The sequence below is a fragment of the Drosophila simulans genome, chromosome 3L (genome assembly GCF_016746395.2).
Source record: "Drosophila simulans strain w501 chromosome 3L, Prin_Dsim_3.1, whole genome shotgun sequence".
NCBI classification, from domain to species: Eukaryota; Metazoa; Arthropoda; class Insecta; order Diptera; family Drosophilidae; genus Drosophila; species Drosophila simulans.
In genome coordinates, this window is record NC_052522.2 from 6,967,173 (window position 1) to 6,994,381 (window position 27,209).

Here is a 27,209-nt window from a genome sequence, read left to right on the forward strand (position 1 = left end):
CGGAATCAGATTCATTCCGAGCAGCAGACGCAGTCTGGTCTGGTCCGGACTGGCCAGCCTAGTCGTTCCAGCCATGTACTTATAAAAGGCCAACACAAATCTTGTAAGGGAAACAGCGTGCGCTCTTCTTGTTGCCGCTAGTCGATGCCTTTTGGCCATTTTAGCGATGGCAGATTGACACCTTTAATATGGCCCACATAAAAGTGGCAAGTTTGTTAATGGAAATATAAATTTTTATGATAGTTGTGGCAATTCTAGACTTTGTATCTAAAACATTTATAATTGTTTGCTGCCACTAAATTTAAGATACATTTTTTGAAAATATAAAGACTATATTGAAATGAACGTCTATCAAAGAGCTACATTTTCAGGAAATATTTAATAAAAGCATAATAAAATATAGTAAAGATATTCAAAAAAATTAATAACTTTCAAAATAATGTACTTTCTTTTCATCTTTCAATTCAAAATAGGACAATATACTTAGCACCTATATATGTATGTATATATTAGGTGCTATAGGTGCTTTATTTTACCTTTCAAATACCCAGTTTAATTTACTGCACAAATACCTTAGGTCATCAGACTTTCCGATTGAAACGAAGTTAAAGCCCCAATTTTCCCCCAAAAGCTTCGTGATCCCCGTGAGTCACGTCATCTTCGTCGGTGGTTCATCGCAAGTTTTCTTATCAAAACTTAATACAAACTCGCCGGCTTCGCTGTCGATAAGCTGTCGTACTTTCGGACAGTCTGCCAATATTGGTGGCAAGGTCGTTCGTCTGGCTTTTGCTGCAAAGCTAAGGTTGCTTGCCACTTCGTCGTTTTCGGTTTTTCGGCTTTTCCATTTTTGGACGCGCTTGGTGATTTTGTAATAAATGGATGCGTTGACCCAGCATGTGAGGTTCTTAATCGATTTCGCCGATTCTGCGAACGATTTATTATAAAGTTTCGCATATGATTTGGCATCGGGGACTAGGCGCAACATTTATAAATGATCCTGCCACAAAAGCCAGGCGCTTTAAAATAATTTGCAAGTTTTCGGGTTAACCATTTTATAAGGAAATAACGCGATGGGGCAGCTACAAATTGCGCTAACCAAACAACTTGCGGAGGTGTTAATGAAAAATTAACCCCTCGCCGCAGACACAAGAATTGATTAACCGGCTATCCACAAGTTGAACAAAAAGGAGCATAAAGTTTATGGGCAACAAAAAACTATCTCACACACACCAACAGCACTAAAGCACTAAAATCAGCGAAGAGTCTCCAGCGGAGTCTTTAAGTGCCAGTGTGTAGGTATTTTCTCGTATCTGTGAGAGGGGCAGTTCAGGTTCAATGCTGCAAATTATACGCGTTTTTTCGGCGACTGCGAGTGCCCGGCCCAAAATGATTGGCGTGCCAAAATGCTATAAATGCGATGCCAGGCCAATTCGGTCATATTCATTCTCGTTGCGAGTTCACAGTGACAACAAGTCAGCCCCCAGCCCAATCACCAATTCACCAAAAGAAAAAATGAACAAATTCGTGAGTTCAGGATTTTTCTTTTTGACCAGAAGGAAAACTCTTTCAACTACCATTATCCTTATCCGTTCACAGTTCATCCTTGCCGTCGCCGCCCTGGCTGTTTCCTGTGTCCAGGCCGATTCCTTCGACGCCCGAGCCGAGACTCGCGAGTACAAGAGCGACCTGAAGGAGGATGGCAGCTATGCCTACCAGTACCAGACGTCCAATGGCATCGCTGGCCAGGAATCGGGCGTGGGTGGTTACTATGCCAGCGGCTCGAACGCCTACTACGCCCCCGATGGCCAGCTCATCCAGTTGACCTACACCGCCGACGGCAATGGCTACCACCCGGCCGGCGCCCACCTGCCCACTCCTCCTCCAATCCCGGCGGCCATCCTGAAGTCACTGGAGTACATCCGCACCCATCCCCAGCAGGAGAGCCGCCAGGGTCAAGGACGATTCTAGACTAAATGGGCTTGCCACCACCACCATCACATGTTGAGCGTTATTCGAGCTAGTTTTAAGTCATTTGAAAATAAACTTTGTTTGAGCCATCAAACATATCCATAAACAAGTCGAGACTTTTGTCGAATTTGAGTAGAGATTGCATTCGGGGGCAAGGCAAAGATTTGCTTATGCGAGATTTCGCATTCGTAATTTCACATTTGCAAGACGTTGTTACGAATAAGAAATTTTTTGGAACTTAAAGTTAGGCAAAGGCTTTCGTACTTGAAATTCTCGTATTTATCATTGCATTTCATTTATAATTATTTTGTGACAAAAGATTGCATTTTCGCTTGTACAAATTAAGTTTAACTTACAGTTTTACGGAATTTCAGTTGTCATTTCATAATAAAACACTTAAAGTTACTTCTTACTTCTTTTTTTATTCATAAACTTCTAAATGCAATTCGAATTCAAATTTTGGCGCCAATTTTTGTTTGGTTGAAACCAGGGCTCCTAAAACGCTTATCGTATTGCAGTTAATGCTTATTGCCAGTAACACCGAAACGCCGACGATAGGAAACTATCGATAGCTATTGAATCCACTAAGTTTGGCGCGCCATTTAAAGTACTCTTGATATCAAGTTAAATAAATAGTGCATATATGAATTTTGGAAATCTTATTAGTACTTATTAAAATATAATTAAATAAGAAACATTATTATATTGTAACTGCTTGCTCTGGAAAGTCAGACACTGTAGTGTTTTCTTTTTGAGCGAACAAATCAAAATAATTTTTAAACTGATTGTTTGTATGATTTTATTCTTTGAACCCAAAAAAACAATGCTGTTAACTGTATAAATATATAGTATAAATGTTAATATTTACTTAACTAACTTATAGCTGCTATAACAGTCATACAAATAATTTTTTATTATTTGAATATCCTAACGGTTATTTAAACTAACAACTATGCTCACCAGTGACTCTCTGTTATTCGGAACTGGTTCGCGAACCGGTTACCAGCGCTTGGAGCGCGCGCAATCGGGCGATCGGTAGAAAATCAAGCCGCGCAAGCTCGCCGTTACTTCAGTCACTCGCGATCACTCGAACGAATCGGTTATCCGGCATTTGGCATCCGGCAGCAGGTGTGAGGTGTTTTCTCGTGGTGTTTAGTGTTGTTTCGCGCTGTTTTCAGTTGTTTTGAGCCGAGAACTCTCCGCTCAGCGGCGACTGCGAATGCAAATGCAAAGTGCATGTGCAGCCATCAGCTATTATTTTGTTTTGGTTTTTGATTTTGAATTTGAATTTGAATTTGGCTTTTGAGGCTGCGCGACTCGCGAGTTCTGTGCTGCGTTTTCAATAAACGCGTTTGCTTTTGGCCTTTTCTGCTGCGTGGGCGCCAATTTCATGTGGCTGTGTGTCGCGTGTGTGCATTAGCTAATGTGTTTGTATTGCTAATTAAAACGGCAGCAAGAGCAACCGCAAAGTGGCAGCAAGCGGCAAAAACCAGCAAGCAGCAAGAAACCCTGAATAAAAGCGAAACAAAGTGCATTCGATAAGTACAATAAACGAAATCCATTCCCGATCCAAACCCGATTTGCGCACCCAATTGGATCGACAGACAGCCAGCCAGCAGGTGTTTTTCCCCACCGCATTTCCCATGGTGAGTTTTCCATTTCCACGCGCTCGCTATCGAAGTGCCGATCTGTGGCCTATTAAGGCGCCTTTTTGTTTGCCCGTTAGTCGCGGTCAGCTGAGATAATATTTACTACCAATCGCCACAACCAACAACATTTCCTCCAATGCAGCGTAGAATGCAGCGATCGCCACAAAACTAGATCAATTACGCGGAACCATAATGCTGATAAGAATGGCGCCCTCCATGAATCATTGCACTAATGAGTTTCCCCCGTGACGCCCTTAAAATATTTTTAAACACGTAAAATATAGATAACGAAGTAACAAAATTTAGAAATTATGCTGAATACTTCTCACTTCAATCATAACATTCCTGGCCTGGGTTATTTAATTATTATATAAACCTATTACTTAGTTGTCATTAAAAATGTCAATATTATGAACGAAAGTCTTTTTATGGTCTTAAAATGATACCTCACAATTATTCGAAAAATCATTGCTACCTTTAGATAAAACTTTTCTGGGTTGTAAATAACAAAATATGTTTATTTAATATTTTCTAAAAAATAGTGAATGATCACCCTACAATCCGTTACCTATAGCGAAGTCCGCCTGTAATTACAAACACTCCACTTGCATGACGAAAATCGGTGGTAATCGCAAGACAAATAAACAATTAATTAACGCGAGCATAATGCGGCAATAACGATTGCGTTGCTCTTTGAAATCTGAAAATCCTAAGCTGCCAAAAGGCGAGTTTTTGGGTTCCATTTCGATGCCCTGGGGGAATTGGAAGCCGTGTTCAGATCTTTGCCGATACGAATCGGATTCGCATTTTTTTTTTTGCGGAGCAGCCCAGGGCGGCCAAAAAGAACAAGAACAAGTGGGGCGGCTACCTGCCTTGCGGATTCCGATTCCGAGAAGTGTTTTCGGTCATGATATGCCCAATTTCATATGGCCAAAATCGAGGCAGGTTCCACCCCTCGAGGCCAAAGAAATCGCTTCAAAGCGAGGCGGCTTAATTCAAATTGATTTCATTTCTCGATTCGTTCTCTCCGCACCTCTTGAGGGGTTTCGGTTTTTTGGCAAACAATTTGAAGTGTCAATTTGTGTTTATAAAACTAAAATTATTTATCAAGCCCAGGCCATCGCATGTGGGCAGCGCAAACAGTTAAAAGAAGAAAAAACCCAAGCACGCATATATGTTAACTGGGTACAGAGAGAGAAATATCACTACAACCTTATGATTTCAGTAAAATATGCATTCTAAATTGATACTTTTGGCAATCTAATGACGTTTTTTATTGTATGTTTCGAAATGGCTCAAAGATTTTTAAACCAAATTTCCATTAGGACCTGTTCCCATTTTCCCGTGCTTATATAGTAGATATATGTATATATATTGCGAATAGCACTGCTGGCTGGCTGCAAAGTCAATTGCCAAATATGGCGGACTTGTTTGTGTGTGGTTTAATGTCACACTCACACACTAACACCAGCCCAGAGATAAGTATAACTCTCTGCCTGTCAATAGCTGGGCTTTGAAAAAGGAAATTCAACTACTTGTTTCACCAAAAACTCACTGAAATAGTCACCCAGCATTGGCGCTTCGCTAGCTGACTTTCCTTTGTCTATCGGCCAATAAATATTGAAATTAGCATGCGTCCAAGTGAATTTATTCTCTAATTGTTATCTAAGCTCCTAGGGCCTAAAAAGGCAGTCGAATCCAAACCGATCTACGGATGAGTGTGCCGATCCACCCAAAACAGCTTACAAAGAGCTCAGCTGGGCTGCAGCTCTTGGCTTTAACTGGAAATTCTCTGTGACTAATTGGCTTGGGCAGCTTGACTAATTGCATCGAGATCGCTGGGCAGTGAGGGATGGGCATGGAGGCAGTTAGTCAATAATTAACTCGATTCCAATAAAATTCCGCAATAGAATTTATTTGCGCAGGGCTTCTGTTTTTATGGATTACTGATTTATTGTCTGCTTCCGATTTAATCTAAAGTGAAGTGGTCTCGGCAGATTAAGACCAATTAGCTATAGTTTTTTATAATGTATGCGAATGCCATTTGATGTATTCATAACCCAAATATTCAGCATTTTATTGTTGCTAGCTAATCTTGATAAATTTGATCGCTTCATCGAATTTTTACCCATTTTCACCTTCAAAATTTCTTTGCATGCATATTTAGCTGATCTGAATGTTCCATCTGCTTTTTAAAATTAATTATACAAATTCTTTGACACTCTTGTGAATAAAAAGTGGATAAGTATTTATGAAAAATACTAATACATTTCTGTTAGTTTTGATGTATTTAAGTTGTTGTTTGGATATTTACGATCAAATTATCACATTTCATTCAATACTGTGGGTTTTCGAGTGCGAAGGGCATACTAAACCACTTCCAGCTTATGCAACATCGCTTCGTTTCTTTGCGTCAGCGAGCCAAATGGAGAATACTAATAAAAATCGCGGCTCCCTCGCGTAACGCGGCTGGCCAACCTACGATCAGCCAACAACGTTCTTTGCATTGACGACAGCTGCTGCCGCTTGGAAACCAACAAAAAACAAAGTAAAAATGGTTAAATGAAAACGATAGAAAACAAAATAAGGTATAAACAACAACGGCGATTGCAGCCAACACCGATGCAGTGGCAGCCGCTTATTTAATATGCAAATGAGCGCATAAAGGCAATTCATTGCAGGGAGAGCGAAGCCAAGATATTTGCTAAACAATAAGTAAAATGGCTGCTTAAATGCGCGAATAATTGTTATGCAGCAGCTGACGGGAGGATGCGCAGTTGTCACTTGGCAACTGCTATATGATTCTTTGCGCTTTTTGCCGCATTTCATTCATATTCATTATAATTTTTTTAGCCAAGCCAACTGCCCACGCCAGCCAGTGATTTGATGTGGCAATAAGCGATAATTATGCGAGCACAACGCGGCGTATGAGTAATTTGCGCTTGCAATTAGAAACAGGCGCCGACGTCGACGTGCTGAAATGTTCAAATTGCAAGTATTAATCTGCAAAGAACACAGAATCCAGCATATAGCATAAAGCATTCAAAAACGCTGCAGCAAAACCACAAAAAGTAATAACAAATGCGGCCAGCAGCCGCCAAGAACGAAAAACAGGAAAAAACACAACTGAGAAACCGATGAAGAAAAGAATCCAAGCAACTTGACAAATGCTGTGGGTGTTTCGTGTTGTTGCGAGCCCACGTTTAAAATTAATAATAAAGTACACACTCGGTACACACACAGTACACACACATTACACATAAAGAGTTGAATATTGAATGAAAAAACAAAACCCATAAGAATTTGACTGAAGCTGCTGGTTATTTTATTTCGTGTGCCTGGCATACAAAAGCAGCAACAATAAACTTAAATATGTAATAACTTTTAAAGGCTGTAGCGTGTGAGACGGGGGGCGGGGGTGTTGCTCCTCCGGTTAATGTGCTCATCAAATAGCCATAAATCAGCCCATTTAAAGCTCCTTTAAAGTCATTTTCGAATGGCGCAAGGTATAGGTATGGATGTTGTAAATAAATAGTTTTTTAGGATTCTTAATGCAGGAAGTCGCGAGTTGAGAGACTCCACTTAAGTTTCACCCTTTTGTTGGCCGAAAAAAAAATTTGAATAAAAAAGAAATCGCAACAAAGCCAAATTCGCCATGCTTCAGTTGCGTTCCCTATTTGGAAGTTCTCGCCTGTCCGTCCATTCAGCAAATAAGAAATCAAAGCCAGCATGGCGTATGCGTAATGCGAAAGCCCGAAGCCCAAAGACCACTGAATAGCGACTACTGCCAGCTGACCCATCCGAAAGGCAACCCACACACTCTAGTGAAATATACGAGCCACAAAGGCGGATAGGAAATAACTAACCAGGTCCAAGTTGGCCAACAAAAACAATACTGATTACAAGTTGCAAGCCGCTGTAGCTGTTGTTGCTGTTGTTGCTCATTGTTGTCCATTTAAGCCTTGCCAATTTTGGCAACTTGTCGACCACTTGGCGCTGGAACATCGCTTCGACGATCGAGAGATGAGAGCTCCCAGGTTTCAGCTTTGAGTTTTAAGCTTGAAGCTATCGACCGCCCATACAATTTGTTTCCCATATTAATTTATCATTTATAAACGATTACTGTTATATAAATTAAATTGCGCGCCCAAAACAAATTAAACTAATAATAGGAAGCGTTTTTCACGCTTTGAAACGCTTAATGCCATTGGAGGAATCGCCCATCACACCGGTTACTGTGTAATTATTGACTTAGTCTTTGACTTTGTGGGAAGCCGACCGACATCGTTGGATAATTCGTAGAACCGATATGGAAATATATATATATATATATATAGTTATTGGGAGAGAGACGTTGGTTTGGCACTTCCGCCCCCCGATTAGCTGGCCCAGTTTGCTTTTTGGGCTACGCCACTCCACTTTCTAGATACCCAATATCCATTAGCCAAGTTTTTCGCCATTTATCTGAAAACAATTTCTAGGGCGGCTTTGGCCAAATTTGGCGGCTGGCAAAGCCGATTACCTTGGCCCGACTTGTCAGCAGGTGAAATTTTTATACGCCCGCCTAATTTGTTTGCTTGCCATTTTTTCAGATTATTTTTTGTATTATTATTCTGCATAACTTAATCATAATCGCCGATCTCAGAAATTTGCATTCTTTGCAAGAATCGAAGACAGCAGCAAATTCGTAAAAAAAGCGCAGACAAATAATGCGTCAATAAAATGTCAAGCGAACATCGAAGGTTGAGCAAACAATTGAGGAATGGCGTAAAAAATCATTATTTAATGTTATTACCCTCCCGCACACAAGTAAACAAATAAAACATTAGTGCAAAGAACACTGTGAATCAGGCGGGGTCTCGAAAATATTTTATGTCACGGACGAAATTTGGATGCCTTATGGATGGCTAATATCAATCAAACCGATGGAAACGTACTTACTTGTTCGTACAACAAGCGAATCAGGCCTTATTTGAGCGCCAATTATCGGCTAATAAAGCCTCGTTTAGAGCTTCACAAGTTGCATAATACTATACTACTCAGTGATCAGTGGGCAAAAAGGGTGTATACCCCACCCATTGCTAATTCAGCTCATTTATTTGTGACTTCTTCTGTAGTTTTATTACCCTCGACCACGAGCATAAATATTTATTTGATGGCGAACGACATGTGGCAGCTTGGCTTTTGTCTGAGATTTTTATTTGCCCAAGGTCACTGGTTATTCTGGGAACATCTCGCCTGCAGTTGCGGACTCTTATTAAATTTTCGTTAATTTACGAGCATCAGTCGATCGAAAGCGGAAATTCTCAGCTAATCGACGAGATACACATATGCATAAGTTAGAGCGACTGGCTTACAAAATAAACAGCAATCGACTTTTTCTAATCCCTCTGTCTCGAATCAAGTGCCGCCCTGGGTTTTTATTTGATTTTATTTTATTTTCTAATATCTCTAGCTTTTATTGGGTATTTTGCGGTGCTCTGTGAGCAAAGTGTTTGCGACGGCGCCTTTGGGTTTGTTTGTCTGAGCTGCGGTTGCCGTTTTGGCGTTGCGGTTTCCAACTGCCGCCTCGAAAAAAAATTCTATTAAGGCCCCAAAATCTGCTATTGATTTGCATCTATACGAGCGAGTGGATTGCGGATTGCCGATGGCCGGGCTCTTGAGTTTGGCATTTGCGGGAACTGGAACTTGTTTCACCTACATTGTTTTACGTTTCCGCAGCTGCGTGTGCGGCTAAAAGTATCTTTGTATCTCGGGTTCGGCGGGCTGTTCTTGCTGCTCTCTACACTGAGAAGAAAATAGCTCAATAAATTCAATTATGTGTTCTACAAAACATTGTTTCAATATTAAATATTTTCCAATCACGGTTATTTTCGATCTCCTTGTCTATACACTTAGCCAAATTGCGCGCGACACCAAAAGTGGCTTAAACAGCCTATCGGTCCAAGGTTCATCGGAAGAAACTCATTTGAACTTTGCTACCAAAAAGCGAAAATCCAGAGATTTCATACCTATTATTTGGTGGGCCCATCAAAACACCGCCGCAGCCAATTACAAACCGATCAATCACATCGATCGTCCCCAAATGGGGCGGACCTTAGACCCCAAACCGACTGTCTGAATATAACTGTAACGGAAAAATTACAATAATTTATGCGACCGCCTCAACGGCATTACAATAACTCAAGTAATAACAACACGGTCATTGGTGCTAATAAAGCGCTCTCCGCTCGCAAAAGTGCGTAATCCAAGTTTTTGCCATAAAACGCCGAGTGGGAGACAAAGCCAATGCCAATGCTGTGATCACTGGGATAAGTAAGTTTGCGTTGGGAACTTGGGGTACCCAACGTACGAATAAAGAAACAAAAACTCATAAATTCATTTGTTTTCATTAAGCAACAGTTTTTTTTTTTTATTTTTGGCGGGTAGAAGGGGTATGCCGTATACCTATAGGCCTCAGACAGGAAGGAAACAAGCCATCGAAACGTGAATGCTCTTCAAATCGTGGGTGCGTAATTTTTGCACCACTTTAAACGCTGTCCAATCGCCGTCGATTTGTTTACTTTGGCCAATTGTGTGGTTGTGAACATGTGAACAACAGCATTCAGACTTCGTTTTTGTGCATAAACAATGGGGTAGGAAATAATTGTGATAAGTGCCGGCTTTGCTTAAATCAACTGTTGATTAGGAAGATTTAATTTAAACTGTTCCTGAAATCTTATATCAAAACAAAACTAATTAACTGGCATATTTCTTTATTAGCCTTATGTTCACTTAGGATCTATTTATAATTCCTGGCGATAGTGTTAGCCAAGAATTTATAGGTCAGCTACTTAAAAGGAGATAGTGTGGACATGCCCATCTGGACGTATCCAGAAACTGAGTTTGCCAATGCCACGCACGTACGCGGATGTCCGTGCTCAATACCCATCCCAAATCCATATCCAATCCCGGTTCCCATACGGCGTCGATAATCGCCGATAGCCGAACTCCCCCAAAAAGTAATTAAGCACGCTGAATGGGCATGCAATGGACTGGAGTTTTTAGATTTTGATTTTTGATGCGGAGTTGGGGTAAATTGGGGGAGATAGGGAAATGCCCTAGCCTGGGGGCCTGAGACCGAGTTTTATGGCGCCTATCAGCACAGCCATCGATCGTATGTGCTTTGTCAAATTGAAATTATGCACAGCTAAGACAGCTGATCTTCAGCCAGACAGATGGAGAGATCACTGGCTTATGTAATTGGAAATGCGCCTGCGGGATCTGGGCGCTACGTATGGGTTGCAATCGGATTGGATTTGAGCTGGAAATTGGGAGCGAAGCCGTCAAACGAACGCTGACAATTGCAGACAGCTAATAACTTGGACGGGCAATGAGCGATGAGAAATGGCAAATTGCACTGATCACTGATCACCGATCCCCGATCGCCGGCTCCTCATGCAGACACTTCCTCGTGTAACAGCTTAAAAATAATTTGCACAAATAAATCAAAGTCATAAAATGCACAGAGCTCCGAGGATCGAAGATCAGCCAGCGATCGCGATCACCAGCTATGACTGCAAACTCCCAACACTCCACACTCCGTGGCAATCCAATCCAATGGCAAAAATGTTGCAATGCTTAATGTTGCTGATTTTTGCTTTGGCATCGCATAAAAGAATTTAATGAAATTTAATGAAAAGCTACACGATCGCAGACACGACCGCTACATTTGCACTTTGTTGCAATTGCCGTCGCGATCGCCGTCTGCTGTGAATATGAATTTGTCTCTAGGACATTTTCGCAATTAATTGAATTATCGTCGTGAATGGCAAAGGCATCCAAAGATCGATTGGGGTGCAATCAAATGCGATCCGATACGATACGATCCGTGCGATCGGCAGACATGTGTCCGGGGCATGTGTATCTGTATATCTGTACTTTTTTATGGCATTTTCGGTTGCAACTGCAACTTTGCAACAAGAATATGGCATTAGCATGGCTGGGCGATCGTTGGGGTGTGGCTGTTGCAATTGCATTTGCGAATCACTTGCCACAACCACAAGCCGCACCGCACCGCACCGTAAGGTTAGAGCCAACCCGACAAGCTATTAAAATCAGCCACGCTCCATTAGAGCCACGATGCCGACGGAGCTGGCAGCGCTGTCAGCGTCATTTACGCCTAATTAAACAAATTATTGTATGCTTGATGCTCAGAGCGCTGCTGCAAGTGGCTGTGCAAATTGCGTTTGATTCGAATCGCGCATACGCCGTGTGGCCCATGCCACGAAATCTCACAATGAAATCTTAATTGCGAGACAATGGTCGTAGTCAGCTAAAGCGCTTACCATTTTATAAATAGCCCAAAGCGAGCGCATAAGCAAGCCAACAAGAAGACAATGCAACAAAATAGTTAAGTTAGTGCTGGCAAATATCAGGTTTCAATTCAGTTACAAGTTCACGAGGCAACAATAAGGTGGAAATTGTGAGGAGATCGCCCCAAAGTGCAAATACCCTTTTAATTATTAACAAAAAGTTTAAAACAGAAAGTAAGGAAACATTTTAAAAAGAAATGAGACATTTTCAGGCATGCCTATATTTTTAATGTGTTTCTATGCTATTTTCAATATTCAAAATATTTTAAAAATATTTTGAACATATTTCTTGGAAGGCTTGCCGCATGTGGCACAACTTTTCCGCCAGTGTCACTGCCACCCAGTGTTAAAACAACAAAGCCAAAGCAGCGGCGCTGTGGGCGATGCGGCTGCCTGGAGATCAGTGGATGTATCTCACTTACTCGGCTGCCCCTCATAAGCTGGCCAATCTGTCTCGGTTTGTGCCCCAAAAAAAGAGAGGAAAATGGAGAAAAAAATAACAGCAACGACCGCCAAACATGGACCAACAAATTCGCCAGTCACGTGGTGTGGCCTGTGCCGCCAAAGAAATGGGAGCAATGCGCATGGTTTTTTTTTATATTTACGATTATGTATTTATTTTGATGTCCAATGCAATGTAGTTCAAGTTCGAGTTGGCGCTGTGATGAGGATCGCTGCGATTGTTGTGGATCGCGGATCGGGGATTGGGGATTGAGGATTGTGGCCTGTGGATGAGGGAATTGCGCAAGTGCAGCGACTGGTGCCTAAAAGGTGAAAAGTAACGAAGCCACTTGGGCTGGCCTTTAATCTCGACTCTATATACGATTGTCTGTCTGTCTGTCAGAACAGCGCTTTTCACGCTTGTCACCTGATATCTTTTTTACCCCCTCGGCACTTAATTTATGCAGTCTGTATGGGCTTTGTTTAACTTGGTTGTTCTAACGATAGTCAAGTGCAGCTGCTGGGGATAGATCTGCAAAATGTCGAACTTACATAAATGGCAACTGGTTGCCCAACACTAAATTGAGATAGCACAGAAAACAAATTTCACTAGATTTATAAAGTGCGAACTTATTTATACATTAAAAATGAGTTACATATTAAACGGCTATATTTCTTTAGTTTAAAAAGTAACTCAAATTTTATTAAACACTAATTAGTTATGATTTAAAATACAAACCTTTTAGCTCCGCTATATTTTTTCTAGAATAATTGTTCATAATTGATGACGCCAAATTTCTTCCTCTGTGACTCATTGCCACCATTTGTGGGCGCCCAATGACAAGTTGACTTTGTGGCACAAAGGCGATAAACTCGCCTAATCTCGCGGTCTAAATATAGTATCAAGATGTATCGATAAGCCATGTATGATCTACGAGTATTCATGCGGAAGTTCGGGCTCAGATGCCGTAAACCACAATAGCAGTTCGTGTGTGCTGCGCGCTCCAACAAATGTTTGTGAAGGACAAACGGCAGAGATACCACGCAAAAATAATACAAATTGTGGCAAGTATCGCACTTAAATCGCTGCAAAACCAGCTGAGCTGCTCCCCAAAAGCCAAGAAGCTGACTAATCATTTTAGCGCGTTTTCGAATCCATGAATGAAGTGAGGAAAACAATTCCAGCCCACACACACACACCGACTATTTTGTTGGAAGCAAAAAAAAAGAGCTAAAAAGCTGAGCAGCTGAAAACTTGAAATGCGGCAGTGGCGGCAACTGAAACCACAAGTCAATGTCAAAGCGGTGGCAGCAGCATCCAAATCCATCCGAGCGGCAAACGCGAGAATCTGAATCTGTGCAGCCTGCATATGGCCAACACTTTTCAAATGAATCAGCGATGCACTGGAAAAAATATTCTATTATTCAAGCATTTCTCCAAAAATAAATGGGTCATTAGTAGACAGTTTAAACAGTAGTTGCTAATGCCATCTGTTCTTAACTCGATCAATCTTAATAAGCCCATATAATCTAATATAGAAAATTTCATTGTTTAACTATAAATTGATATTAACTTTAAATTTTCATGGCTATCTATGCCAGTTGGTCCTAACTTAATTTTGTGTGTACCCTTTTCAGTTTGGGCCAAAGTATGTAGGTTTCCGTGGCTCACTTCTTTTGTGTGTCTTTCGCTTTGTGCTCATTGTTCGGAGCTTTGTGTCTGTTTGAACTTTTGTATTTTGACAATTCAAAGTTAAGGTCAACAAGGGATTTGAAATGCTGCAGCGGTGCATTGAACCTTTTTGGCAAGCGATCTCAGCATAATTAGCGCTCATTGTCGATTGGCCCTGGGTCTTTTTGGCCGGCATGCCAGGTAACTTTATTTCTCAAATATATTTTGTTTTTTTTTTTTTTTTTTGGGGCACTCAAGTGGACATTGACCACTTTACACGTACATTTGCATGTCGCACAATTTGTTAAATATTTTTTTCTGGGCACCTGTAAATGCGGCCAAACTTGTTGCATGTTTTGGGTGCTGTCATAAGTGCATAAGTGCAAGCCTTTGAACATATTTATGCACTTTGGTGGCCCCAGAATTTCTGACACCTGCACCATGCGAACGCTTGGAAATCCATGACCCGCCAATAAATAAAACTTTCGCTTTTCCATTGTGTAAATAAGCGTGAAAATGGCCCATTAGCGCCTTATATTTTATAGGCTTAAAAAACGGGCACAGACCCAATTTTCTGATACCGAACAGCGTGTTTGCTACGTTTTCACACTTTTTACGGCGCTTGCGTAAAGATCCCCTCAAATTCGAAAACGCAAGCTCTAAAACAATAGAAAATTTTCCAATGAAGCGGCTTTTGACACATTTGATGGGTTTTTCACTGGCAGCCAAGTGCACAGCTCTGTCATTGCCAGTTGAGTCCATTTAACCCGAAAGTCCGTGTGACTGTGAGTTCATAAATTCTCATCAATGGCAAACAGAGTTGGGGGAGTTCCCCCCAGTGTGTTCATTCCCCAAAAATTGTGACTCTGCCCGCTTTTCGCTGTCAGATGTCAACTAGCGCCACGCGGCGAACCCAATGAAATCCAATCAAGAAAGTCACGGATAATCTCCCTTTTTAAATGGGGATGGGGGTCTTCGAAGAGAACAAATATTAATAGAAATATAACATTTCACTTGGACATTTGTAGATTACAAAAAAATATTTAACATTTTCGGTATTCATATTCTTTAAATAAACATAGATCTCAATTAACATAAATCAAGAGTACAGACCGACTTTACAAATATCCAGTTGTTACATAAGTAAATAATAATATTTTTACTAGCCAGCAATATTACGTATGTTTTGTTATCGTTAAAGCCAGTGAAGAAGATACTTCTGGTAGATTTCGAAATTTACATAGTCATCACAATACGACTCTATCCCATTCAAAATAGAATCATCTCAGTTTTAAACAAGCTTCGCTTTTTGTGGGGTCTTTGCGGTTTTGTGATCATCGAAATGCAAAACCTACGCACTACTTTACTAATTTTTCGACTGTTTTCTGGACCCGTGGGCTGCATCTCATTTATTTTCGTAGTCAAATGTTCTTTGTTGACCATACAATAAACACGCGGAGCAAATCATTAAACTTATTTGCTTTGTTGTGGCTCTTGAATTTGGCTGTTGAACGCCCACGAATCCGAATTCGAATCTCAATCTGAGTCTGAAGTGGATGAGGTTGTCCAGTTTCCCAGTTGGCCAGCTGGTCTGCGATTACCTTAGCAGCGGCTAATTGACGAATTAAGTCAAGTAAGTGCAAATGAGGCGTACTCCGGCCACGCCCTAATTGCTCAATTTGCGACGCCTCCGAGTTGCGACCTTCGCGTCTGCCACTTAAACTTGACATATAACCGAAATTTGCAAGGCAGTATCCTTTAACAATGATTGTACAGCTCACGAGAGTGCCTTCCACTTTTTGGCCCCATGAATGAGTCGCATCGAATTGAAAATGGCAATCCGTACATATATATTAAGGCTATAAAATGTATCCCAATTTCAAGTACGCCGCCGTTTCGCAGCTTGAGTTTCGTATTTTTAGCTCATATTGGAAACACATGGCGCTGTAAAGATGTTTTTACCGATTTTAGAAGTCATAAGGTCAATGCTGAGCGCCAAGATCGTGTTTTGATTGCAACTCGTCGTGTTGCGACTGCTGCTGCTGCGAGATGTTGCTGCTGATGCGTCGTCAAGTGTTATGACTCCAAGTCGCTCTGTTTTTCTGTTTTTTTCCCATTTCAATTTACTGAACTCAAAAGCTGCACAACAAAGAGTCTGTTCTGTTTTTCAGTTCGGTTCCCAGACACATTCTCACAATTGCGTGGCGTTTGTTGATAAGCAGCTTGGCTTATAAACAACTCAAATGAAGTTGCTCCGTCTGAGATTAAACTATTTGAATCAAGAGATCAAGATGTTCGCTGCGGCTGACAGGGATAAATTATGCTATTAGCCTAATGATACTTTTGCCAAGTTTCCATATTCGAAGCACTTTTATCATCAGCATTTACTATTGAGTGCCAAACACTTTTCTCAATGGCTGTTTATTTTATATTTTATGTTTATGTTTATTTATTTGGTGTGCCTTTGTGTGCATACATCAGCATGCAAATTCAATGCGGCGATGACGCCTGCCTGCAGCCATAAAAATTCAATAAAAACTTATGAAAACTGTGCAACAGTTGCTTTTCGAGATTAGAGCTGCAGTCACACCCGTTCCAAAATGCTGATAGAGTTGAAAAAAAGCCGAAAAAAAACCCAGAGACGACCACTTTGGCCGGCTGCAGCTTCATTTGCTACAATTTGTTACAGGTGCCAGACATCAGAAACACATATGTGGAACGACCTTGCGCCTATTGCAACAGCCAGTGATGTGGCCACGGTAGTTGCTCTTCAGCTGTTTACCTTTGTAGAGATCTCCTCAAGCACTTGTCTTGATTTCCCAGCCAAGTTGGTCAAGTATCCTAGACACGGTTTTCCTGCTGATGAGCAGATGAATTCCGCGGCCCAACCCAAGTGATTTGAAAAGCGGCCTAGAGGCCCAGCCCAGAAAACCTGCAGTTTGCACAACATTTAATCACATTTAGCCATTCGCCATAGCCCATATCCAATACTGCATGCCCCATACGCCCCGTGGGCCACCGCATAATTTATACAACAATATTATAATGTCGCGAGACATTGAAAACGATCGCGAGTCGGAGAGACGGAAAACTTTTGAAATTCGTGAATTATTACTTGCACTTTAACATGGCTGCCAGCATCGTTGCGATGACGAGGTGAATATTTCCACAATGGCAGCCAGCAATTTGTGGGCATGTGGTTGACATTTTATTGACGACGCCAGTGAGTCGCCACCTGTCCTCCGGAGGGGCAAGTCATTTGCGCCTGTCAACGCCCCGCTTTTTACCCGAAACGTTGTGGCAAGATAAATGGCCAACTCAAATTCTAATTAGACTCCGGCGCATTTGTTATGGGGCGGGTTCATTAACATTTCGGCTGCGAATTCGATTCCCAGGCATATGTTCCCTTTCGCTGATTTCCCTTAAAAACAAAATAAAAACAACTCAATTGGCTTTTAGGTGGCTGCTGTTTTGCAATAAATAGCAACAATAATGCGATGTCCAGCACGTTTGCTGCTTGCTTGGTTGGCTGGGCTAATGGCACCAGTTTACAGATAAGCATTATTAATTTATCGTCCTATCACTCTGGGATGTTAAAAGTGTGCGGGTGTTGAGCTAAGTTATCTAGAGTCAGCAGCACACTAGCTCACAAAATTCAAATTATATTCAATGCAAGGGATTTTAAATTTATGCATATCACACATATCTCGATATTTGTTTCAAATCCTGCTAATGCTCACTACTACCTTAAATAACATCGTAGGCTTACCAAATCAATTATACCAATCTCGAAGATCTGTAAGATACAAGCTCGCCTTATGAAACCTAATCATATATATCTATCTTATTAATCTGTGCCATTTCACAATGGCATGCCAAAATTGCCAGTTTTTTATCGACTAGATCGCAGTAAAATAAAAGCGAAGCCTTTAAAGAGCGAAATTTACATAGGTTAACTACGAGATTACTATCATTCGCTAATTGGTAGAGCTCATAGCCCAGTTGTGTGACACAGTGTAGATCTACATTCAGCGAAATCCGAATGAGAAAGCGGGCGGAGAACAAGATACAAAGTGGCGAATGTATCTGTGTTTCGATTGAGAACTCGTTTTCTGTTTTCCTCCAGAGAATTCGCCCATCCACTTGAGTGGATTATCGGAAATATCATGTTAAGTGACGGACGGACGACAATAAGGCATATCGCAAGGATGTCACTTTGTGATGTCTGTCCATTAATTGCGAAGTCGTTGTATGTGATTTCATTAGCGCACAGCCTATGTATCTCTGCTGTTTTTTTTTTGTTTTGTTTCAAAAAGTCATCTCAATGGGAATGAAAACAATAGCAACAATGGCAATAACATGAGCATTTAGCGCACACACAAATTATAATTTCAAATAACGCAAAGTGCCACTCGAGATCGGGGCTCTTAACAAGAATGTTAAGCATTTTATCGGCGCTCTTTGTATTTTAATGAAAAATCGCATTTTAATATGCGCGCGAACCCAAATGACAGACATTGTCGGTAGTTTAGACGGCGACTAATCGAAAGTAAACAAATTAACGAGATCGTTTTTGCTGGTAATTGAGATGCCGATCTAGAAGGCGGAACCCGTCGCCATTGCCAAAGGTTGCCTTTGATCGTGCCTCCGAAACGTAATCCCAAAATCCGAAAACGAAAACCGATAGAAAATTCAAAATCTGTTACGCCCCTTGGCGATTGCTTGGTCGGAATTAATTTATGACAATTTCAGCTCGGTGCCCCGAGAAGCGATCGTAAATTAATTAAATGGCTATCGAGCAGGGGTGGGTATAGGACTGTAAAGCCCACAAGATATGGAACAACGCGTGACAGGGCGAGAATTGAAGGGTCTAAATCATCGGAAATGCAATCACAGCTTGAACCCAACTAACTGAATTTTCCACTGTTTTTCCCCCGTTTTTTCAGATTCAGAACACGAGCAGCGTTCGGCATGACGTGAACTGCTTAGATATTCCATGCGAGCACCCCAACCTTTGCAACTAGCCGCCCCAATCGATCGTCTCACTGCGATTCGATCCGATTGCTGTCCCCCCAAAACTAAAGCGTCCACTTTGGGGACGTGATCCGTTCCAAGAAGAGAACCCCTCCGAAAAAAGTAGAAACTAAACACCACAAGCCACCACGATGGACTCACGCATCGGCCTGGACTACATTGTCGAGAATCGTGACTACATTGCCAAGCTGGGCGCTGCCCTGGACACCCAGAATGCCACCGTCAAGAAGCAGGTCTTCGAGCTCCTCTCCGCGCTGTGCGCCTACAGCCCCGATGGATATGCACGTGCCATCGAGACCCTAGAATTTTACAAGGTAAGTGGGGATACAAAGCATTTGATGGGGGGAGAAACTATTAGGAAAAACACTAATGAATACCCTATCCAGGATGTATCTAAAATGTTAAATTTTTTCTAATTCAATCGCAATATCCTTGCAGAATCTCAAGAAGCAGCGATACCGCTTCAAGATTGTCATCAACGAACTGGAGCTGTCGAGTGCCGCTGCCCATCCGCCCCTGGACTACCAGGCCGCCCTGCTGGCCTTCATCAACTGCGTCATCATCTCGGCGGCCACTCTACAGGAGCGGATTCGCATTCGCAACGAATTTATAGGTGAGGAGAGCGATCGATTCCCATAATACGATATCCAAATAAAAATAGCGTGATAATTTGCTACAATGGAGATAAGCCCGCCAAAAGTCAACGGGTTGTTCCCCTGCGATTGTTTGGTGCCATTGGTGTTGTCTTCGATTTCATTGATTTGATTGATGTGCCCGCTGATCCAGTGCCATTACCCTTGACCGTATGTGCCCGGCTGGCTGTTTGGCCAATACCCATACATATAAATAAAGTATACACATACACTGTTTGCATGTCCCCTTCCCATATTAATTCATATTTCAGGCAGCCACACCAGCGACCCTCGGGGGCTGCTCGTTGACTTGAGGTTAGATAATGATAGGTTCGAAGAGCCCCAAAATGCCGAAATCGCCTTTTGTCGAACCGAGTAACCTTAGCACGTGCCGGCGATTTAGAGGCGCGTCTTTAAGCCATTAAATTGCCCACTGCGAGTCATTTGAACTGGAGCTGCTGGAAAATCGGTCAAACGAACATTGTTTACTTATTGCTGATTTATTAATTGTGGCAAAAGTTGTCGGGTCATTGAGGACGTTTTGATTGCAGGCACAGATTTTGACAATTAAATTGCTGATTTGTTGACTTGCTGGGTAACTGTAAGACTTTTTAATGCTCATTTACACCTTAATGATTCGTGAAATAGCCTTAAAAAGGTGCACTTAACTTTATCTTCGATCGCTGTTGATCTACTTATGCAAGTAATTCGATTAATCCCACGTTTATGTACATTTGTGCAATATTTATGATTTTTCAGAAACTTTTGAACATTAAAACATAAAAAGTTTTACAACAACTTCAAAGTTGTAAGACAAAGGAACAAATCGAAGATACGTGACAAATTTTTGGATGGTTGGCATAGATAATGATTTGCTTGTTTATGTCGCTAGAGTTGAACCCCAAATCGTGTTTGTAGTTAGTTTAGTATTATGTTTCGAACGTGCCCCAAAAGTGCTGCAACTTCGCTGAACCCCTTTAAATTTAATACTGCTCCATGTGCAGATGAGTTGCAAGGGGAGAACAGGCGCCCAATGAACAAAATGTACTTTATATGTATGTAACAAGACGTCTGTTGACAAACAAGGGACTCATTTACATCCTGTCAGTGGCAGATGCCACTCCCTTTTTCATCGGCGACTCGGCGTTGCAAGTTGTTCAAAGTTCATGAACTGCCTACGAACTCCATCAACCCCCGAACCCCTTAGCGACCACCAACTTGGGCTGACCTCCACCTCCTTATACAGTCAAGCTTCAAAAATATAGATAATAATAGGTAGAAATTAATGTTCCGTAAAATTAAAATTAAAAACAAGATATATATGTTCAATACCATTAGTTTATTTTTTATATAATATTAACATGAAAATATTTCAGTCGTTAAGATCTGTTGTAAATTCTGAGTTAAATACAGAATCATTCCATTATAAAAGACCCCCACATTTTTCAACAAGTGCGCCTTAGGAAGTTCCCACTGTACTTGCCAGTCGTCAACCCGACTCCCTGACTTTGATTGAGCGCGGTTGTGCGTGCGTGGTGGCTCTTATGCTCGCTGCTCCTTCTGCGCAGCCGCAGCACCACCGAAATGTGGGGCTGCACTTGCCTGCGAAATGGGGGGCGGGGTGGGGGGTTGGGTTGTATTGACGGGGCAAGTTTACCGAGAAGCGGCGTTTTTATTGTTCTTAATTAAAATAAATTGAGCTGCGCTTTTTCAGCATTACAAGAGCGCAGTGACAAAAGCGAAGTAGTAGCAAGACAAATTCGAAATCTCAACGGCTGTGCACAAAATGTAAGTCACGCCCACCCGCGAATGCGCCCCAAACATCGATTCCCATTCCGATGGCTCCTCCTGGGGCATTCCTGAACGACACATTTGACAGGCAACGGCCGCATTTCGTTTGGCAATGAATCGAAGTATTCAGTTTCAAGGCTGTTGGCCCGACTTTGACTTTGTCTTTCCAGCTCTTTTCAGTTCTTTTCAGTTTTCTCGGCCCACTGTTTGAACTTCCAGGAACAACGGCCAGCAACGGCCCTTCAAATATTTGCATTTTTCAATTCAAAAAGTCTGCGAGGCTCTCGCTAATGCCACTTAAGTGCCCAATTATCGGCTCGGAATCATTCCCATTCTCCGGACAACTAACCCACCAACCAACCGAACAACCGACCGATCGTCGGACCAACCATATAGCCATCATATCTGCTGTATGTCATCTGTCAGGCTGGGAGGCATATTGTTGGGGAACGAGATTTATGCCCCATGATTTTCCACTTTGGCACGCAACAGTTTTTCCCATAGTCGACCATAAATTTATTTGCTCAACTGTTTCGCTGGCAAAATTCAATTTCAATTGATTTATAAATCATCAACAGATTTACACCATTGAGTGGAATATTTAAATCGTTAGTGGAGAATTGATTTTCGAGCTGTTGAGTTTCTTTGGCCACAGCCTGGCATGTTATTAAACAATTAATTGTGCACTTGGGCGTGTCCCCGATCTCAACTATTGTGCGGCACATAAATACCCAATCTTTTGGCTGCCGGGCATAGATGGTCAATCGACCTCAACTGAGAACAAATACTAATACAAATACTTCATAATAAAATAAAGTATGTAAGGTGGTAGTCTTGACTTCCAATGATCATTGATCTCTCCTTCTAGTTGGGAGCTCTCAACTTCCGAATATCCAATAAACAAAAAAACACAGATCGGGACAAAGAAACTTTTACTACACACTCACACACGGAATCGCACACGCATTTTAATTGTACGCCTTTTATGGATTTCAATTTCAAACAAATGAAATGACAGCGCAGCGAAAAAGTCGTAAAATGAAATTATGAACGTCAAGGCACCAAATAAGGCTGATCGAGGGGATCTGAGGGACATGCTATATGTGCTATATAGCACAGAAGCGACAACGACTTTCACGAGCTTTTTTCGCAATTAAATTTTTATTATTATTATTAGTATTATTTGTATTTACAACTCACGGATAGAAGTGTGCCTCTGTGTACGAGTGCATAAATTGATCGCTGAGTGCGCCAATAAAAGCAAAAAGGCGAAAAAACGAGCTTGACCGGAAGTCGGTCGGGATTCAGTGGACATTGGGCGGGTCTGAGTTGACTCGCTGTCTATGGCAATCCCGCTTGTCCAAAGGGGCAACGAATCATCACCACATTAGCCACACAAAAACTGGGTTCAAATTTTAGATATAATTCTGAAAATATAATAATAGCTTTAAAGTAAGAAATATAATATAATAATAGCTTAAATGGCTTAACATTTTTTGTAGTGTAAGTCAAAGATCCCATCAAAACCGCCCACAATTCACAAATTTCTCCTTTGTCTTGCAGGTCTCAAAGTTTTGCCGCTGCTCAATAACCTAAGGTGAGTTTTGACTTGAAGTGCATCGATTAGGAGGACGCTCATCGAAATGCCAAAGACGAGACATATTTAAGCACCCAGATTTGCTGAGGGCGTCGCTCATAGTTCGACGCGATCGTGTGAAGTTCAAATAAATAAAAGAGTTGGGTGAAAAACCCTGAAAAGGCTCCCACAATCGAGCGATTGAGTATCACAAACAGTTTAACGATTGCCATTTGCTGCCTTTTATGTTTTATTCGAGTCAGACGCACATTTAATTTGCATGGGACTACATGGCGATACGATAAACAAGACAAGATCAAGGTATTTGCTGATTTTGAAATCGTTTTTAATTTTCTGCCAAAAAAAAAAATTAAGAAAAAGAGGAGACGATCTGGGGGCGGATCGCTAATGACCACTCAAGAAATTGCTGGGTTGATTGTCAAACGTTCGTCAAACTGGAGGAGATGACCATTTGAATGGATGATCGGGCCTTATGCAAATAATTTGCGCCGCTTGCGAGCAAACCAATTAATTCAATATTTAATTAGTCAACAATAAATCAATTAGTCGGATCTGCGACTCACCCTTCAAAACGGGTTTGTTTATGGCCCTCTGCTTGACAAATTTGTGGCTCTCGAAAACGCGAGAGAACAAGCATGCTGACAAACTAGCAAATTCAATTAATTTTGAAAATAGTTCAAGCCCAAATGCGAACAATAACAAACAAGCTGGCTGATTCCTCAGCTTGTCAGTTTGGAGCACAGAGTTGACTAATTGATTGTCCCGGCCCATTTGTCTTGTGGCATTTTTCCATTCCCAAACAGACGAGGATCCCCCCTTCAGTTCTATTGTTATTAAAATTTTAACGCGCACACATCAACGAAATGCGTAGTTTGCTGGCGCTATTTAATTTATTTGGAATTTCGAATCAACCTAAACGTTTTCATTCAGCCACATAGCGCTTTGATTTGAGACCGCCTCTTATTTTATTTGATTTGGAGGAGATGGAGAACCATTGAGATTCAGTCGAGTCTCGATTCTGCGTAGCTTGGAAGCTGTCCAGATGCTTTAAGCGGCTTTTAATTGTTCTCCTACATAATATGTTCTAATCGAATCGAAATCCGAATCTAAGTTGTTTATCAACCCGAGAATGATGGATGTGTGCTAGTATCGAATTACCGTCAAACTCATAAATGTCTGCTAAAAATAAACTCCAAAGTATCGCATTTCAGGGGGATTGTTAGAACCGTGTCAAGAATAGACATTTTCGATTACTGAAGTATTTTTATGGAGTGTCCAAAGAGTCGGAAACACAATTGGAAACCACAGTTTGGGGATCAAGGCACCTTATTAATATAAGACCTTATATATTTCTGGTCTTTATACTCTAATAGGAAACGTAGCTAAGCTGTTTTGCAAAAGTCCATCTTATTAAAATTAGTTTAAAAGGATTCAAAACTAAGATTCTTTCAATATTAAGTTAAAAGTTAACTTGGATTTCCACCACTTTGACTTTTCCCTTTCGCTTAGTTGAAGCTTCCGTTTAAAGTTTTGTAATTTGGCGTTTTGGTTACCCAATTTCCTTGTGCCCCCGCAAGTAAGTAACTCCCAAAAGCCCTAAACAACTTCCGTGACGGACCAAAATAGAAACTGCTGGCCAAAACAACAAAACAAAGCGGAGAATCACGTGCTAGTGTCCGCGTGTCCAATGTGCACGATGGATGTTGACGAAGTTGCTCCGGAAAATGAAAGAGGCCGCCTTGGGCGCTTCGCAAATGGTGAGGAAAACTCCTGCGCGCGCAGCACGTGGCCGCCAAAAACAACAAGGACTCGGATTTGGCGACGAGGCTCTCCGTGCCGCCAAAGCGCCAAGTCGTGGCCATAGCTCAAACATTGTATAGTGCCAGGCTGTCTCGTCCTCGTTATTGCCATTCTGGCCGTTCTCTCGTTCGAACCGCAAAAGCGATTGGGGCAAGCAATTAAAACGGGCAACAAAAAAGTGCTAGTCGATGTATGGATATCAATTGTCAAAAGGCCAAAAGCGGAGCTGCCAGCAAGGACATTGCGCAAGGCTAACGATTTTGCACGCCGCGTGTGAAATGATGTGCCTGTAGAAGCGAGTTTTTTATTTTTTTGATTGCCAAGGCTGCTCGAGGCAGGCAACGTGGAGTCGTCAGCATCGCCCTCGCCGCCGCCATCGCTCTCATCGGAGTCCGCCTCATCGGCGTCATCCGTTTCCGGTTTCGCTTCCACTTCCGTGACGCCATCGCCATCGCCGTTGCACCTGCAGCGGCGGCTCACATTTTGCGGCTCGCTGTCCCGTTACAGCTGCGCCGCCTTGCAACTGGTGCAGAATCTCAAGTGAGTGTGCAGCGGGTCGAAGGTCCTTTTGCATCTGCCCACCCCCTTTTTTGTTGGCAGCCTCCGGAGGTTACTCAATGTCAGAGGCGGAGTTTGTTGTTCTCTATCGATTCTGGCAAGCGTCGACTACTTGTGGATAAACCCCTTCCTCCTGTTGGGCCATAAATACATATATATTTATTCATGCATAAATAGGAAATAAATTAAAAGCTAGTGAGTTGTGTCAACACAAAACCTACAAACTACAAATTGCCAGCAGCAATGCCAGCTTGAATAATTAGTGCGGACTGTCGGACGGAATGCCAAGATTTTCCAGAGCTTAACCCTCTAATTGCCAGTGATTATCATTGCTACATTCTGCATTACAGAAAAGTCGCACAAAGTGTGGGCGATATCATTGTACAATTGGACGTATTCGTGGAGCAGCAGGAATGCGACGAGGCCCAGAGCCTTCAGGCGCCCGATGGCATCAATCTCAACTCGCACCTTGATGTCTTCTACGCGATTTTGCGACAGGTGAGTGTGCAACAGGACGTATGTATTTTATTGGTTATTGCGACTGGCATTGTGGAAAACATTGAATCATAGTCATTGCTTTATGTTAATGAGTTTCAAGTGTTTCAGTAACTTATATAGTTTTTTGCTGTAAATATGACATGTTAAAGTTTACATCACATTATATTTCACAGGTGGCTGATACGCCGCAGGAAGTGCCATTCCTCAACATACTGCAGCACCTGCTGCGCATCGATCCCAAGGAGCCGCTCAGCGATATCATCTGGGACACCACTGAGCGTCTGGTCCACCGCGCCACACTCCTCGAGAGTCACGAGGATTCGGTGCGCCTGCTGCGCACGCCCAGTAGCCAGAAGTTCGCCTGCCAGAGCTGTCGCGGCAGCGATGCCAGCAGCCCCACCCGCAAGCCCGCTCAGCCGGTGGGCGTGTCGGCCAAGACGACGCCTCCGCCACCCCCACCACCAATGGCACCCGTAGCACCACCGGCCCCGCCACCTCCGATAAATGGGGCAGCACCGCCACCACCGCCACCGCCCATGATCAATGGCGGCGCCCTGCCACCGCCGCCACCTCCGCCCTCGATGCAAATGGCCTCACGGCCCAGGACACCAGATCCCTTGGCGGCGGAGGCGGTGGCCACTGCCATACTGCTGCCGCAACAGGACACACCCGCTCCCAAGGCCAAGATGAAGACCATTAACTGGGGCAAGATACCGCACAACAAGGTCCTGGGCAAGCAGAACATCTGGAGCATTGTGGCCAGCAATCACCAGGACAGCCCGATGCAGGACATCGACTGGAACGAGATGGAGGGACTCTTCTGCCTGCAAACAGCCAGTGCGCAGGGATCACCAAAGTTGGGACGGGATGGCAGTCAGGCCTCCGCCGGATCCAATGGCTGCGATACACTCGACCGAAAGTCCAAGAAGGAGAGCACAGAGATCACCCTGCTTGACGGCAAGCGAAGTCTGAATGTGAATATCTTCCTGAAGCAATTCCGCACCAGCAACGACGACATCATCCAGTTGATCCGGCAGGGAGCCCACGAGGAGATCGGAGCGGAGAGATTGAGGGGTCTGCTTAAGATAATGCCCGAGGTGGATGAGCTGGACATGCTGAAGGGATTCAACGGGGATAAGGCTCGACTGGGCAATGCCGAAAAGTTCCTGCTGCAGCTGCTGGAGGTGCCCAAGTAAGTTGTTATCCTTGAATATG

General features: G+C 42.5%; 2 protein-coding genes across 3 annotated transcripts in view; both read left to right on the forward strand.

Annotated features, from left to right (window-relative positions):
• The first annotated feature begins 1,393 nt into the window (after positions 1-1,393).
• On the forward strand, positions 1,394-2,077 carry LOC6737082 (pupal cuticle protein Edg-78E). The gene is made up of 2 exons (XM_002083893.4): positions 1,394-1,524; positions 1,597-2,077. The coding sequence occupies exons 1-2, from the start codon at positions 1,513-1,515 to the stop codon at positions 1,966-1,968; spliced, it is 384 nt and encodes a 127-aa protein (XP_002083929.1). The 5' UTR covers positions 1,394-1,512; the 3' UTR covers positions 1,969-2,077.
• A 944-nt stretch (positions 2,078-3,021) lies between these two features.
• The window catches only part of LOC6737083 (FH2 domain-containing protein 1), a 28,466-nt gene continuing 4,278 nt past the window's right edge, over positions 3,022-27,209 (forward strand). The window contains exons 1-7 of one of the 2 annotated variants that reach the window (XM_039293008.2): positions 3,022-3,614; positions 19,031-19,432; positions 19,557-19,731; positions 23,105-23,138; positions 25,263-25,478; positions 25,847-25,994; positions 26,168-27,186. In XM_039293008.2, the coding sequence (XP_039148942.1) occupies positions 19,250-19,432; positions 19,557-19,731; positions 23,105-23,138; positions 25,263-25,478; positions 25,847-25,994; positions 26,168-27,186 (1,775 nt within the window). In that variant the 5' untranslated portion in view covers positions 3,022-3,614; positions 19,031-19,249. The remainder of the gene's footprint in view (positions 3,615-19,030; positions 19,433-19,556; positions 19,732-23,104; positions 23,139-25,262; positions 25,479-25,846; positions 25,995-26,167; positions 27,187-27,209) is intronic. The other variant, XM_039293007.2, reaches the window with a different exon arrangement.